Here is a 12,759-nt window from a genome sequence, read left to right as displayed (position 1 = left end):
CAGAAGTAATCATGCTAGCTTGGACAGGAAAATAAAGGACAACAAACCACCGACACATTTCCATTTTTAGTTGATATGTTATCATTGTCAACTTCATAATTTTCTTCTTTACTTTTAATTTTGGGAAGCTGAATTCTTTGCTTAATTATACTTGTAACTATTATGTTTAAAGAATGTTTGAACTGTTGTGGTTTTACAGAAACGAAGAAGTATATTCTTTCATTGTAAGTATATTCCTGTTTTGGAGGAATAATACTTCTTATATGAAACAAATTGTGAAATAAAGCAATTTCATTTCACTTTGAACATTGTTGCATTGCTGTAGTAATGAAGACCAAAGTTGTTGTATGTTCTTAATACAATGGGAGACTTTTAGAAGCCAAGTATATAATGATTATGACCAAAGTGGATGATGTTAAAATTTTTAAACTTTTGATCTTGTCTAATCCACTAGAACAAATTATGTGGTCTCTCTATGTATCAGTGTCCTAAAAAATGAGCAATTTGTGAATCATTTACTTCTCTTTGAGCAAATTAATCAGACTAAAATTTAGATTCACATCCAATTTCTGTATGCTAAATGGCCTTAAAGTTTAAGAGATATATTAAGGAACTAATATTTAATCAATGAATCTGATCTTTTTTGCCTTTTTACAAAAAAAAATTAATTCATTTACTCTTGAAAAGCTTTAGCAATTAAAACACATTGGGAAATCAAGATAGATTTTTTTTCTTGATGGCTAAACTAAATGGGAACTTTGTCAAACACCCTAAGTATAACTTACCTCCTTCTCTCCTTCAAAATTGGACCAATAGTCTTATTTTCTATAAATAGCAAAACTAATTTCTAATGCACAGGGCCTCTCTTATTTCTTCATGTCCAAAATTCCTGATTCCATTTGTATAGTTTCTCTCTTAACCAATGCAGATCACAACTCTTTGGCTTAGTCCTTGATCTTTGGGTGTTTCTCTGGCCAAAACATTCATTACCTTGCATCCAATCTGGTAAAGAGCCCCTGCAGATTAAGTCAATTTGGTGCTCCAGTGAAAAACTTAAAAGAGTCTCGTTGTGTTTAAATTGAAAACCTTATAGATCCTGCCAGAGTTTATATTCCACTGATCTAACCCAAGAGAATTTATGGTCATGTGTATATCACAGTAAGGCATCATGAATTGAGGCTCTTACCTTTTTTTGCATGTAAACAATCATGTTTTCAGTATTACATTCTTTTCTAAAAATATTGTAATAATATTTTGTGTGATCTTCATTTCTGAATGTAATTCCCTGACGTGTTGCTTTGTGCATAAGCTATAATCTAGAATTAAATTAGATACCTTTCAGAGTATTCAGTAATTTATATTTCCCTGGCATTCAGTAATACTCAAGGGATTTAAAAGAGTTACACTTCTCTAATTGTCTTATTTATTTCCAGGTAGTAACTTATATTCTGGCAGTGTCTTATAGAATGTTAAATAGAAACAACTTAGTGATTTTTCTCTGCTGTATTTTCAGTTTCTATTTTTTGGTCCATATGGTGATATGTGAGTTGAGAGGACCAAGAAAATCTTGTTTAAAATCAGGTAAGTATTTATATATGAAATTTGATTGTAATATTACATCTTACTATTGTTTTTGAGGAGACTGTACATTTTCTTGATCTTTCTTGACAGGCTTTTAAAAATGTTAGATTTCTCATAGAAATATGAAGAAAGGTAAACTTATTTACATATTCTAATCATGGGCCTATGAAAAGTCATAGACAATGAAGAGAAATTAATATTTCATTTTTTCCCTCTACAGTCTCCAAACGTCCACAACTACCCGGATATGGAAGCTGTTCCCCTCTTGTTAAATAACATGAAAACGGAACCCCCAGAGGACTCATTATCCACAGATCACTTCCAAACACAAACTGAGCCAGTGGACTTGTCAATAAACAAAGCCAGGACATCCCCTACAGCAGTTTCATCCTCCCCAGTTTCCATGACAGCCTCTGCCTCCTCTCCTTCCTCTACTTCAACTTCTTCATCTTCGTCTTCTAGTCGCCCAGCCTCATCCCCAACTGTTATCACGTCAGTATCCTCAGCATCATCTGCGCCAACAGTATTAACTCCAGGGCCTCTTGTGGCCTCTGCATCTGGTGTGGGAGGCCAGCAGTTTTTGCACATTATCCATCCAGTACCACCTTCAAGCCCCATGAATTTACAGTCCAACAAACTGAGTCATGTTCATCGCATCCCAGTGGTGGTGCAGTCGGTGCCTGTTGTCTATACAGCTGTGCGGTCTCCTGGAAATATGAACAACACTATAGTAGTGCCGTTGCTGGAGGATGGGAGAAGCCATGTCAAAGGTAAGTCAGAAAGAGAGAGGGCAAGTTTTATTTTAGGTCCAAAGATAGTAAAGTCCATCTGAGGCATGCAGCTCTTTGCTTTGGTGAATGTTTTATTCCATAATAATTTTATCTTAATTTAAGTAATAAAAGCATGCATCCGAGCCAGTAAATATTCTGTTTGAGACAATGATGAATAATAAAACACCTATGCATACAGATGTATTTATCTCTATTTTTATCTATATTATTTATTATATATTCTGTTATTATATATGTTTGTTTATATAAATGTGTGTGTTTCAAGATTAACTGAAAATGATAAATTTATTTTTACTTTAGAATTCAGACATTTTAAGTCTAGGACATAAAGACATTGATTAATATTTGTTGTGATGTTTACCTTTGTAAGCAATGGTTGACTCATTTATGCAGATGTAAATACTTTCTTGTTGAAATTAGCTGTCATGAAGATTTTTCCCTTATTAATCAGTGTTTCTTTTAGTTGTGCAGCCTGAAACTTTTTTCTTTTAAGATGACAGGTAAACTCCATGGGACTGCATGCAGTGTGTGGGTTTTGGTGGTTATACTAGTTGTGCAACTTTGAGTCACTTGTTAATATGTCACTGAAATAACACATCCAACAGTTGAATATTTGACTATAAAAATAACATGTCGTTTTGGCTCTCTCTTTCCACCTCCTCTTTTCTCTAAATGAGGTGATGCCTTAGTTGGGTGGGAGCATTAAAAAATGCAGTCAGAATCCTCTAAGAGCTAAAGAAGACAGTTGACAGAAGACTCAGCTGTCTTCTTTAGCACTTAAAGGATTCTGATGACTTTTTCTATATATAATATATATATTAAGCATATAATATATATGATACCCTGCTGAGCCCCTGTTAATTAATTAAGATGTTGGTAAATATTCAGCAGTTCCTGAAGATGTTCCTTTGGCTTTTTATTCTATTTTAGTTCTGAATTTACCATCTTTATTTCTTTTTTTTTGGCCAGGTTGCTATACAGTAATAGCTTCATGATTTCTTTTCTCCTTCTTTTTGTACTAGAATCTGTGTATGAAATCACATAAGACATCTTTCAGCAGAATTAGACCCCTAGCCATTTTCATAGGCTCATCTTTGTGAAAATAAAATCCAAACATATGGTGATTTAAGTTATTATAGTATACCTTTTACAGACAGCTAAGTAGTGCAGTGAATAGAGTACTGAGCTTAGAGTCAGGTAAACCTGAATTTAAGTTTGTGTGGCCCTGGGCAAGCCCCTTAACCCTGTTTGCTTCAGTTTCCCACTGTGTGAAATGAGCTGGGGATATAATAGCAGATTACTAATTTTGCTGAGAAAAGATAAATCTCAGGCGGAGAGAAGCTCTAAAGAGGGAAACCCAAAGGAAGCTACCTGCATCAGTGTTTACATGACAGCAAGGCCTTACTTTTGTATTAATTTGGATATGAATGCAGAATAAGCTGAAAAACCCTATTCTGAGACCTTGTGTTTTAAGAAGGTAATGATAATAAGAGGGCAGTAGAAGAGGATACCCACTTAGAAAAGGTGTCATTTAAGGACATCCAGAAGTTCACCAGGTTTTCATGATGTGCACTCTTGTATGCAAAGTTTTGTGGAATTAAGACTTAAAAATGTGGGGAAATGCTCAGCCTAACGTCCCTTGGGCATAAGATTCCAACAATTTACTTGTGATTTTTTTTCTTTTTCTAAACAAAATGTGTCTTTGAGATGTGGCACCTAATATAGGGTGTTAGTAGCAGCTTTATGAGTTGTCAAGTGTGGAGATTTTTCCTGAATTTCTGGGTGTTATCTTCAGTGAAACGAAATCTGGAGGGAAAAAAACCCCAAGAGAATACATAAATCCAAAATTTTTATGTTTTTGTGTCAATATGGTATATGTGAAAGTTTTGAGAATTTAAAATATTAGAAAGAAATAAACCATGTTGTGAAGTTCTCAAGAAAAAAGCTGAAAAGTCAAGTTGATCAGCATTTATTATGTCATTAATAGGAGTCAGGCACTGCACTAAGCACTGAGAATACAAAGAAAAGCAAAGAAAAAGTCCTCTTTCTAAAGGAGCTCACAGTCTGATGGTGAGACAACATACAAACAACTATGTGCTAATGAGACATATAAAGACAAATTAAAAATCATCTCAGAGAGAAGGCACTAGAGCTAGTGAGGATCATTTGTGAGACTTGGAGAAAACCATGGAAGTCATAGTAGGAGCCCATTATGAGAGAGAATTAAAGACATGGGGGACAACCTGAAAAAATATTTTTAAGTAAGGAAATGGAGTGTGGTGTATGAGGAGCAGCAAAGATGTCACTGGATTCCAGAGTATATGGGAGAGAAGTAAGATGTAAGATAATAGGAAAAATAGGAAGGAGCCAGATTATCAATTGCCTTAAAAGCTCAACAGGAATATTAGTATAGGTGATAGTCATTTTAGCACTAGTGTAATTAAGATCAGAGAAGCTCATCACCAGAAAGAAAGATAATTTTGGGGGGTTGTATTGTGTATATTAGTTTTGTTTTTGGTTTGGGGGAGTTTTTTGTTTGTTTCTGCATTTTGTTGTTGATGTTGTTGGATGAGGATAGGAGGACACAGCCATTCATAAAATATGTCCACACAGAACATTCATGAATCTGTAAAAGTGTAGAAGTATATGATCAAGGAGTCCTGCTCTACTGCTAAGAAATCATTTTCTGCACTTGAATTAATTGTAGGACATGGCACTGGGTGTACCCAAATTATCCGTAGTCACCCCTTTTTGAAACAGTATTGCCCTCATATTTAGACACTGGAAGAGAGTGTAAAATGTTCCAGAAATATGCCATATTTTTCATAGCAGCCGTTCCTACTTTGAATGAGAAGTAGCCTTGGGCATGGCTGAAATAAGCAAACCCCATTTCCCTCCTGCAGGCTATTGCTTTTTTCAGCAGCCCACAAGAACAAACCACACATGTATTTTTAGCATCTGCATAATTTATGTTTGTGGAAGGAAAACATGGACATCCTACACCCCCAGGAGTGCAGTGAGTACTACAGAACCTTCAGGACTCATCATCAGTCCTGTCTTTTTGCTCTCATGGAACCCCCAGTCTTAGATCATTTCTTTTCCAACAGGTCCTTTCCATGTTAATGTTTTGTAGCTGCTTCAGATTGTCAGCTTGTCCTTGAAGTGCTTCTTCTCCCACCTTATACAGGCGTGACCTCATTTAGTTTTGGAATGCTGGTATCATCTGTCCACACCACCAGAATAGTCCAGGGCAGCTGACCTAGTGTAAGGTCAATTAGTTTGCTTGTGAAGTCATTTAGTAAACCTTCCTTGGGTATTTTTAACCTTCAGTTCATTGTATAGTCCACAGATTACATTTTTCCAAGCATTAAATAAGACAATTTAATGCTGACACAATTCCTTGGTGAACAACAGAAACGCTTCATTTTTTTTTTTTTTTATTTGTTTGTTTTAAGTCAGCTCTAAAATGATTACTACTAGGTAGCCATTCGAAGGTTTGAAATTTAAGGGTTTGGGTTTTTATTTGTTTTGTTTTTAATTTTTTTTTGGGGGGAAGGGGTTGTTTATTTGTTTTTTTCTAATTCTTCCTGTTAATTCCCAATTCATATAGACTTAGACTCCAGATTTCATTTCTTGAACTTCTCTGTCCAGATCTATCCTTAACACTCTATAATTACTTCCTCTTCTTTTCCAGTTTTGGAACCATAATCAATTATTTCATTGTTCCTGGAAAGATTATATTAGTCTATTTTCCTAGAGTTCTGTTCACTGTCCCAATAACTTTCTAAACCCAACTGGCTCCTTTTCCTGGCTTTTTCTTTTATATCTGTTATCTCTATCCTGATAGAATAAAAACTCTTTGAAGGCAAGTCTTTGTTTTTTATTTCTCCATCTGTTCTTAGCCTATACGCTGAGTGTTTAATAAATGCTTTTTTCATCCATTCACTGTCATTAAGTTTAAAGATTTGACAGAACAAGAATGTTTCATTGAATTACAATTGATCGCTTTTAAACAGGATGGAGAGACTGTATGATATAGTGCATAAAGAGGCAGCTCAGAGCCACAAAACACATGTTCAGAAGGTTCTGTCTCTGACACGTGTGCTATAACCATATGACCTCTCAATGCTATCTAGCCAACTAAGATTATAAATTGCAGAGAAGTTGTAAACCTGTACTAGTAGTTTACTCATCCTAGAGTTCCATGTATCAGTGAAATCACAGGCCCAGAGTTCATTTCTAAAATTTACTAAACATATTGAAGCTTATCAAAAAGGATAGGAGTAGAATGTCTCAGGCCTATTGGGGCAGGTATTTCATATCTATGAATTTCTAGAAAATAAATTTGAATTTGTACATGGTAGGAAGTCAATAAGTGATTTCTCAATGAATTGAATTGTATTTAATCTATGAAGTATATATTTTTTTTCATTTGTTTGGATTGCCACATCTCTTTTATTTTCCTACCCTTATTCCCAGCTTGGAGTTTTTACACTAAAAAACTTAGTCCCCCTATTTTTTTTCTTCCGGAAATACCCAGGAATCATCAAGACTGAAGATGCCCCACCAAAAAATTGGCTTCTTCTGTCCTTGTTACTGTTTATCTGAAATGTCTGCAATCTGTCAGTCCCTCTGCTTCCTCTGGCAGAAGTTAGGTTGGCTCTTCGAAGGAAGCAAGCGGGTTGTGTCTGGAATGAGCCATGAGGAAGGAGACAGAGGCTGTGTCTATACAGTGCCAAAGAAACCAGCTGAAAAGTTAAAAACCCAGCCAAGTGCTCGTTGTTTATATATGAAAAAGCTGAAGATTTGGTTCCATGGATTATTTTTTGCCCATAGAGCTGACCAGTTGTTTTGGCATCTTGGGGATAAAACTAGAGAGGAAGAGGGGATGGGAGGAGGAAAAGCTATCTAGTATAAAGCGAGCCCAAATGATGGTAGAAGTGTAAATAAAGAACAATTCCATCAATTAGCCGAAATAGCTAAAGCCAGACTTGAACAAAGTGATTTTGTTTTCATTCTGCTATGGAATCGTTAAGTAAAACAGCCTGGCACACTCTTTTCATTTTTGTAAATCGGGAGGATTCCTTCAGTCTTAATTTGTATTTAAATAAATGTGAAAACCTGGTAACATTTCACTAACATTATTTCTTAACACATCTTCACATATTTTTATTTATATTACACATGCAAAGCTTTTTATAACAACATTTAAAATATTTAATGTTAAACCCTGGATTTTGAAATATGAGGCAAAATCATCTCATTATTGAATACTTTTTCTTCAAAGTAGTTTTTTCCGTCAGTTCAAATGTTGTCTTGAAAAATATAATGTTTTTAATTTCATTCCAACTATACAAGTGCTGTTATTTCCTTCAGAGAATTTTTTGATTTTTATGTTAAAATGTGTGATGTGTGTGTTCCTGATATCTTTTAGTATGATTATGTGGTTATGTAGTTTATGTGGTTATTGAATGAGGTCTTTAAGAAATTTTACAAGCATTTGGCAATAGAACTACTTATTCTTACTGTAGGACTTGGCAAGGGTAAAGAAAAAGAAGGGAACATATATGATTTAAGAATTATTCTCTCAGAATCATTCATTGTTACTTTGAAATGTACTTTGGGTGTGGCTCTTGTAAATGGATTTTTCAAAATAGACTCTCCTCTCCCTGTAAAATTATTTTTTCAATCCTAGACGTTTACTTAACTCTCTCCACCAGTCTTCTTAGGATAATGAGTAATTGATTCAATTTGATTTGATTAGCTAGTCTAAACTGCTTTGGGCTCTTTGTAGAACAGCTATAATATCAAACTAATAGTTGTTAGAGTTTGTTTCCTAATAATACTGTGATCATTAAAAATAATTACAAAGTTCTATCCTCAGCTGCTAATCTTAGTTATTATAATAGTTGAGCTCTTACATGTGGTACAGGAGATTATTCGGGGGTTCAAATCTGATCATAGATGTCTTTACTTAATATGACCTTAGGCAAGTCTTGAGTCTCCTGGCTTCCTCATCTGTTAAATAAGAAGTTTGAAACCAAATTATTTATGAGGTTCTATGTCTCTGTCTGTCACTCTGTATATGTGTGTGTATATGCATATGTATATATTTGCATGTGTGTATACATACATGTATAGATACATTTATGCCTCAGGTATACTACCTCTTCTCTTTTTTGTACACAGAGTGATGTTGTATTAGCAGCTACCTCATGAATATGAAGGAGAAGGGATATCTTATTCTGTCATGGGCTAGTCAGATTGTATCTGAAGTATTGTAGTTCTGAGTGCTGCATTCTAGGGAAGGGGAAAAAAAATGAAATCAGGTTTGTCCCAGAAAGGGCATCTAGGATGAGGAGGGGATTGAAGACCATGCTATTTGAATAAAAAAACAAGATTGTTTAGCCTAGAGAATAAAAGAATGAAGTGGTATTTTGCAGCAGGCCATATCCCCATATCCCTTCTCTGAAATAAACATCCAGGCACAGTAGTAGAGTGCTCTGAGACTGAGGAGATGCTTAATCAATGTGTTCTTTTTTATTCTGGACCTGGAATTTCATCTATATAAGGGATTTCCTTTGTGGAAACTTCTAAAATGCAAACTGACAACTGGCTGGAAACATTAATACTCTTAGAGAGAGTAACCTTGAGCACTGTGAAACGCTACCCATGCTTGTGGTCACACAGCCAAGCCAATATATATCTGAGATGGATCTTCCTAATTTTGAGAATGTTTTTTTATATTCAACTCTGCATTTCTTCCCTCTCTGTATTATAATTATATTGTATATTTAACGCTAACATATCTAGTACAATTGGTTTCAAACTTTTTTGGATGGTAAGGGTGGAGAAGAAGCTGTTTTCTCTCTCCAACTCAACCTTTCTGCAATTTTATGTTTTCATACACATCCCTTTCATGAGAATAGTATGTTGAAAAGTGATTATACGAGTAGAATTCACTTGTAAGTCAAAAGCAAGCTAGACATCATGAAGAATAGTAATTTGTAAGAAGATTTTAAAAAAATAGATTGAGACTAGCTTATAAAGGTGGGCAGCTAGACAATGCTTTCTCTGGAATCAGGAGTACTTATTTTCCTGAGTTCAAATCCAGCCTCCGACACTGTGAGTCTCCAAACCCTTTATGCCTTCATAGCCCATTATAAAATGAACTGGAAAAGGAAAGGGAAAGCCATTTCAATATCTTTGCCAAGAAAATGCCAAATGGGGTCATAAAGAGTTGGACATCACTGAAAACAATTGAGCAACAATAGCAAAAAGTTTATTAAGGACTTTAAATGCCAAACAGTAGAAAATATAAATTCTTTGAGGACAAGAACTTTGCCCTCACTGTGTGCTTCATAACTCCTAGTAAAGTGCTTATCCTTGATAGATACATAATAAATATTTACTAAATTGAATTAAATGGGAAGAAAAATGTTGTACAAGTTAGATGACTAAGATATTGTTCCTTAATTCTGTCTCATTTACCTTGCATGACCAGAAGCATGGGAGAAACTATAGAACCAGAATGAAATTAGGAAAAGAATATAGATTACTCAGTAAGAAGAAACTGGCAGATCTTGGGGGAGAAGATAGAGGCTTCTGCAATAAGAGAGATCTGTCACCAAAGCTAGATGAATGCGGAGTCTGTAATTACTCTTATTTATCTGTAACTGCTTAAATTTATATAGTGTAACCCCTTATAAATTCTCACACCCCTAGTAAAGTAGGTTTTATTTGCACTCAACATCCCTGTGCTGAGAGTGTTGCTGTCAGTGACCTGCAACTGAGGAAGAATGTGGAAGATAAGAAAGGACTGTCTGTCGGAGGCCATAACCTGAGAAAACCCATTCCCAGACTTCTTGAGTGGCAACAGCACCATCAAAAAACCTATTTCTGTTTTATAGTTCTTGAGCCATATGTTGTTTCTTCGTGTTCTTGAATATATTCTGCCTCAGTTGTTGCCCCAAGTTTGCTTTATTTCATAGTGTTTAATATTTAAATCTAATGTCTGGTAGTATATTATGGATGCTTGATATGATTTAAGTCTTAATAGTTTCAGGAGTTGAATTCCTGAGGGCGAGGAATATTTTTATGGCTTTCAAACCATCTTAATGAAAAGATATCGCTGCAAGAAAATTACAGTCAGCTTTTATTTATTCTGTGACTCTTAGGTGAAATATTTTACCTGTGAAACTATGATAAATAATGGCTCTGATTGGACCCTAGCAATTAATAGAGTGTTGGATTTGTTATATAATAGTTACGTCAATTCCATTTCCCATTTATGATGAGCCAGAATTATACCTGCTCTACCTACTGCCGTTAACTGCGTCAGCATCATGCTCTCATAAAATCTCAATAAAATTTGAAAACTGTGGAGTATGGGTAATCCCACTATAAATTGTAATAAAAATTACCCCTCCAGACTCTATATTCTCTCCATTAAGTTCATGGATACTGTCGCTTTGTACATAAAGTTTTATGAAATAAATCGACCAGTTCTGCTGTCCTTACCAGATAGCAAGCTGTTTTGATTTAAAAGCTGATAAAGGTACAGATCAGTTTTTTGGTATTTGCAGTGCATTTTAAAAGCATAAATTTCAGCTAACAAACCTTAACTAGAAGGGAAATTTTACTTTATTTGCACTGTGCAATGAATATCTCTTTGTGAGGAAGAACAAATGACATATTTACCACAGTGGACCCATTTGTTATATCCATAAAGCAAAGATTTGGTTTCCCACCACAGCTTCCCAATCATAAAGGTGTATTAAGCAAACCTGAGTGCAATACCATATCCAAAATAGTCTTGTTTGAATCATTTCCAGATCTTCTGTGTTTAGAAGGAAATGTGGATTTCTATCTTTAATTTGTCTCTGCTGTACTCCCTGAGTTCATAGATCTGTTGTACAGCTGGTTTATTCACTAATGGTAATACTCAGTAGTTAATCCATTAAGCTGGAAAGCTAGGCTGTGTTTATAATCAGAATCACGGAATTCAAAGGGACCTCAATTGCCATCTGTTTCAACTCATACCTGAACAAGAATCCCTTCTATAATATACTCAAGAAGTAGTCATCTAGAGTCCCACAAATTCCCCACTTTTGATTAACTCTTTAATTATTAAGAAATTTGGGGTTTTTTGTGTGTTTTCCTCAAATCAAGCTTAAACCTACTGTTTCTATAACTTCCTTGTCCCTATTTCTCTTTTTTTAAGGTCAAAAAGAAAAAGTCCAATCCCTATTTCTCATGATAGCTTTTTAAAAATTCAGGAATAAGTAAATATGTCTCTTCTGAGTCTTATTTTTTCCTAGCTTAACATCCACAGTTTCTTCAACCAATTCTCACTTACAGCCAATGAATTTAAAGGTTAGGACTAAGCTGGCTATGTGAAGAATTTGGGGAAAAGAGAAGAATAAAATGCTTTATGAATTCCAAGTAGTTAAGATAAGATGCTTGAAAGTTCATTTATTCTTTTGTAAATTCAATAGTTATTACAAAAAGATATTATTGATGCCATAGAAATGCAATTACAAATAAAGTAAGAATTCTGCCTCACCTAAAGGAATTTATAATATAGTAGTTTTTGAGAGCATAATTTAATTACTTATTCTCCACTCCATTTTTTCATACCTGTGGTGACATTTTTCAAAACCAAAAATCAAGTATGACAAAAGATATTAATAAAATTTCACAGGGGGAAGAAATCCACAGACTATCTAGTAAAACCTGATCTAAGCAAGAATCTTCCTTTACGTCATACCAGGTACATAGTCTTTTTTTTGAAGATCTCCAAAGAAAGGGGAATCACTGAATCCAAAAGTAGCCCATTCAACTTTAGGATTGCTCTCGTTGTTGGGAAATCTTTTTCATCAATTCTGGTTTTGCCTTTTGGCAGCTTCTACTTATTGTTTCTATATATTATTTCTTTCACATTGTACTCCTATGATCTGAAAAGTCCATATTATGACGAAAATCCCTCACAACATTTTTGGCTTAAACACTATATCTCTCCTTAATGAAGACCAAAATTGAATTATCTTTCTTTGTTCCAATATTGTGGTATAGACCCAGTCTGCTAAATCTATAAAACTTGTCTAGCCACCTATCTCCTATCATATGCTTATGAATTTATTTTTTATCCAAATGTAATACTTTATACTTACCTCTATTAAATTTCATTTTATTAGCTTCAAACCAATATTCTAGTATCTCAAATTCTCTCTGAATCCTGACTTTTTCATTAAAAGTGTTAGCTATTCCGCTTAACCTAGTGTCATTTGCAAATCTAATAAGTATTTTTTCACAGCTGTGTTTAGGTCATTAATGAAAATCTTAAATAGGTAAAGGGGACAAACATAGATCCTTTAGGTTGAACTGA

General features: G+C 34.6%; 1 protein-coding gene across 6 annotated transcripts in view; it reads left to right on the top strand.

Moving 5' to 3' along the window:
• Positions 1 to 12,759, top strand: part of KLF12 (Kruppel like factor 12) — a 539,816-nt gene that overhangs the window by 366,219 nt on the left and 160,838 nt on the right. For 5 of the 6 annotated variants that reach the window (XM_031958477.1, XM_031958480.1, XM_031958479.1 and 2 more), the window contains one exon: positions 1,802 to 2,351. In XM_031958477.1, coding sequence (XP_031814337.1) covers positions 1,802 to 2,351 — 550 coding nt within the window. Of the gene's footprint in view, positions 1 to 1,513; positions 1,582 to 1,801; positions 2,352 to 12,759 lie in introns of all 6 variants that reach the window. The other variant, XM_031958481.1, reaches the window with a different exon arrangement.

This window comes from Sarcophilus harrisii, chromosome 3 (assembly GCF_902635505.1).
Source record: "Sarcophilus harrisii chromosome 3, mSarHar1.11, whole genome shotgun sequence".
Classification (NCBI taxonomy): domain Eukaryota; kingdom Metazoa; phylum Chordata; class Mammalia; order Dasyuromorphia; family Dasyuridae; genus Sarcophilus; species Sarcophilus harrisii.
Note: the sequence above shows the minus strand (reverse complement) of the source record. Positions and strands in the feature narration are given on the sequence as shown.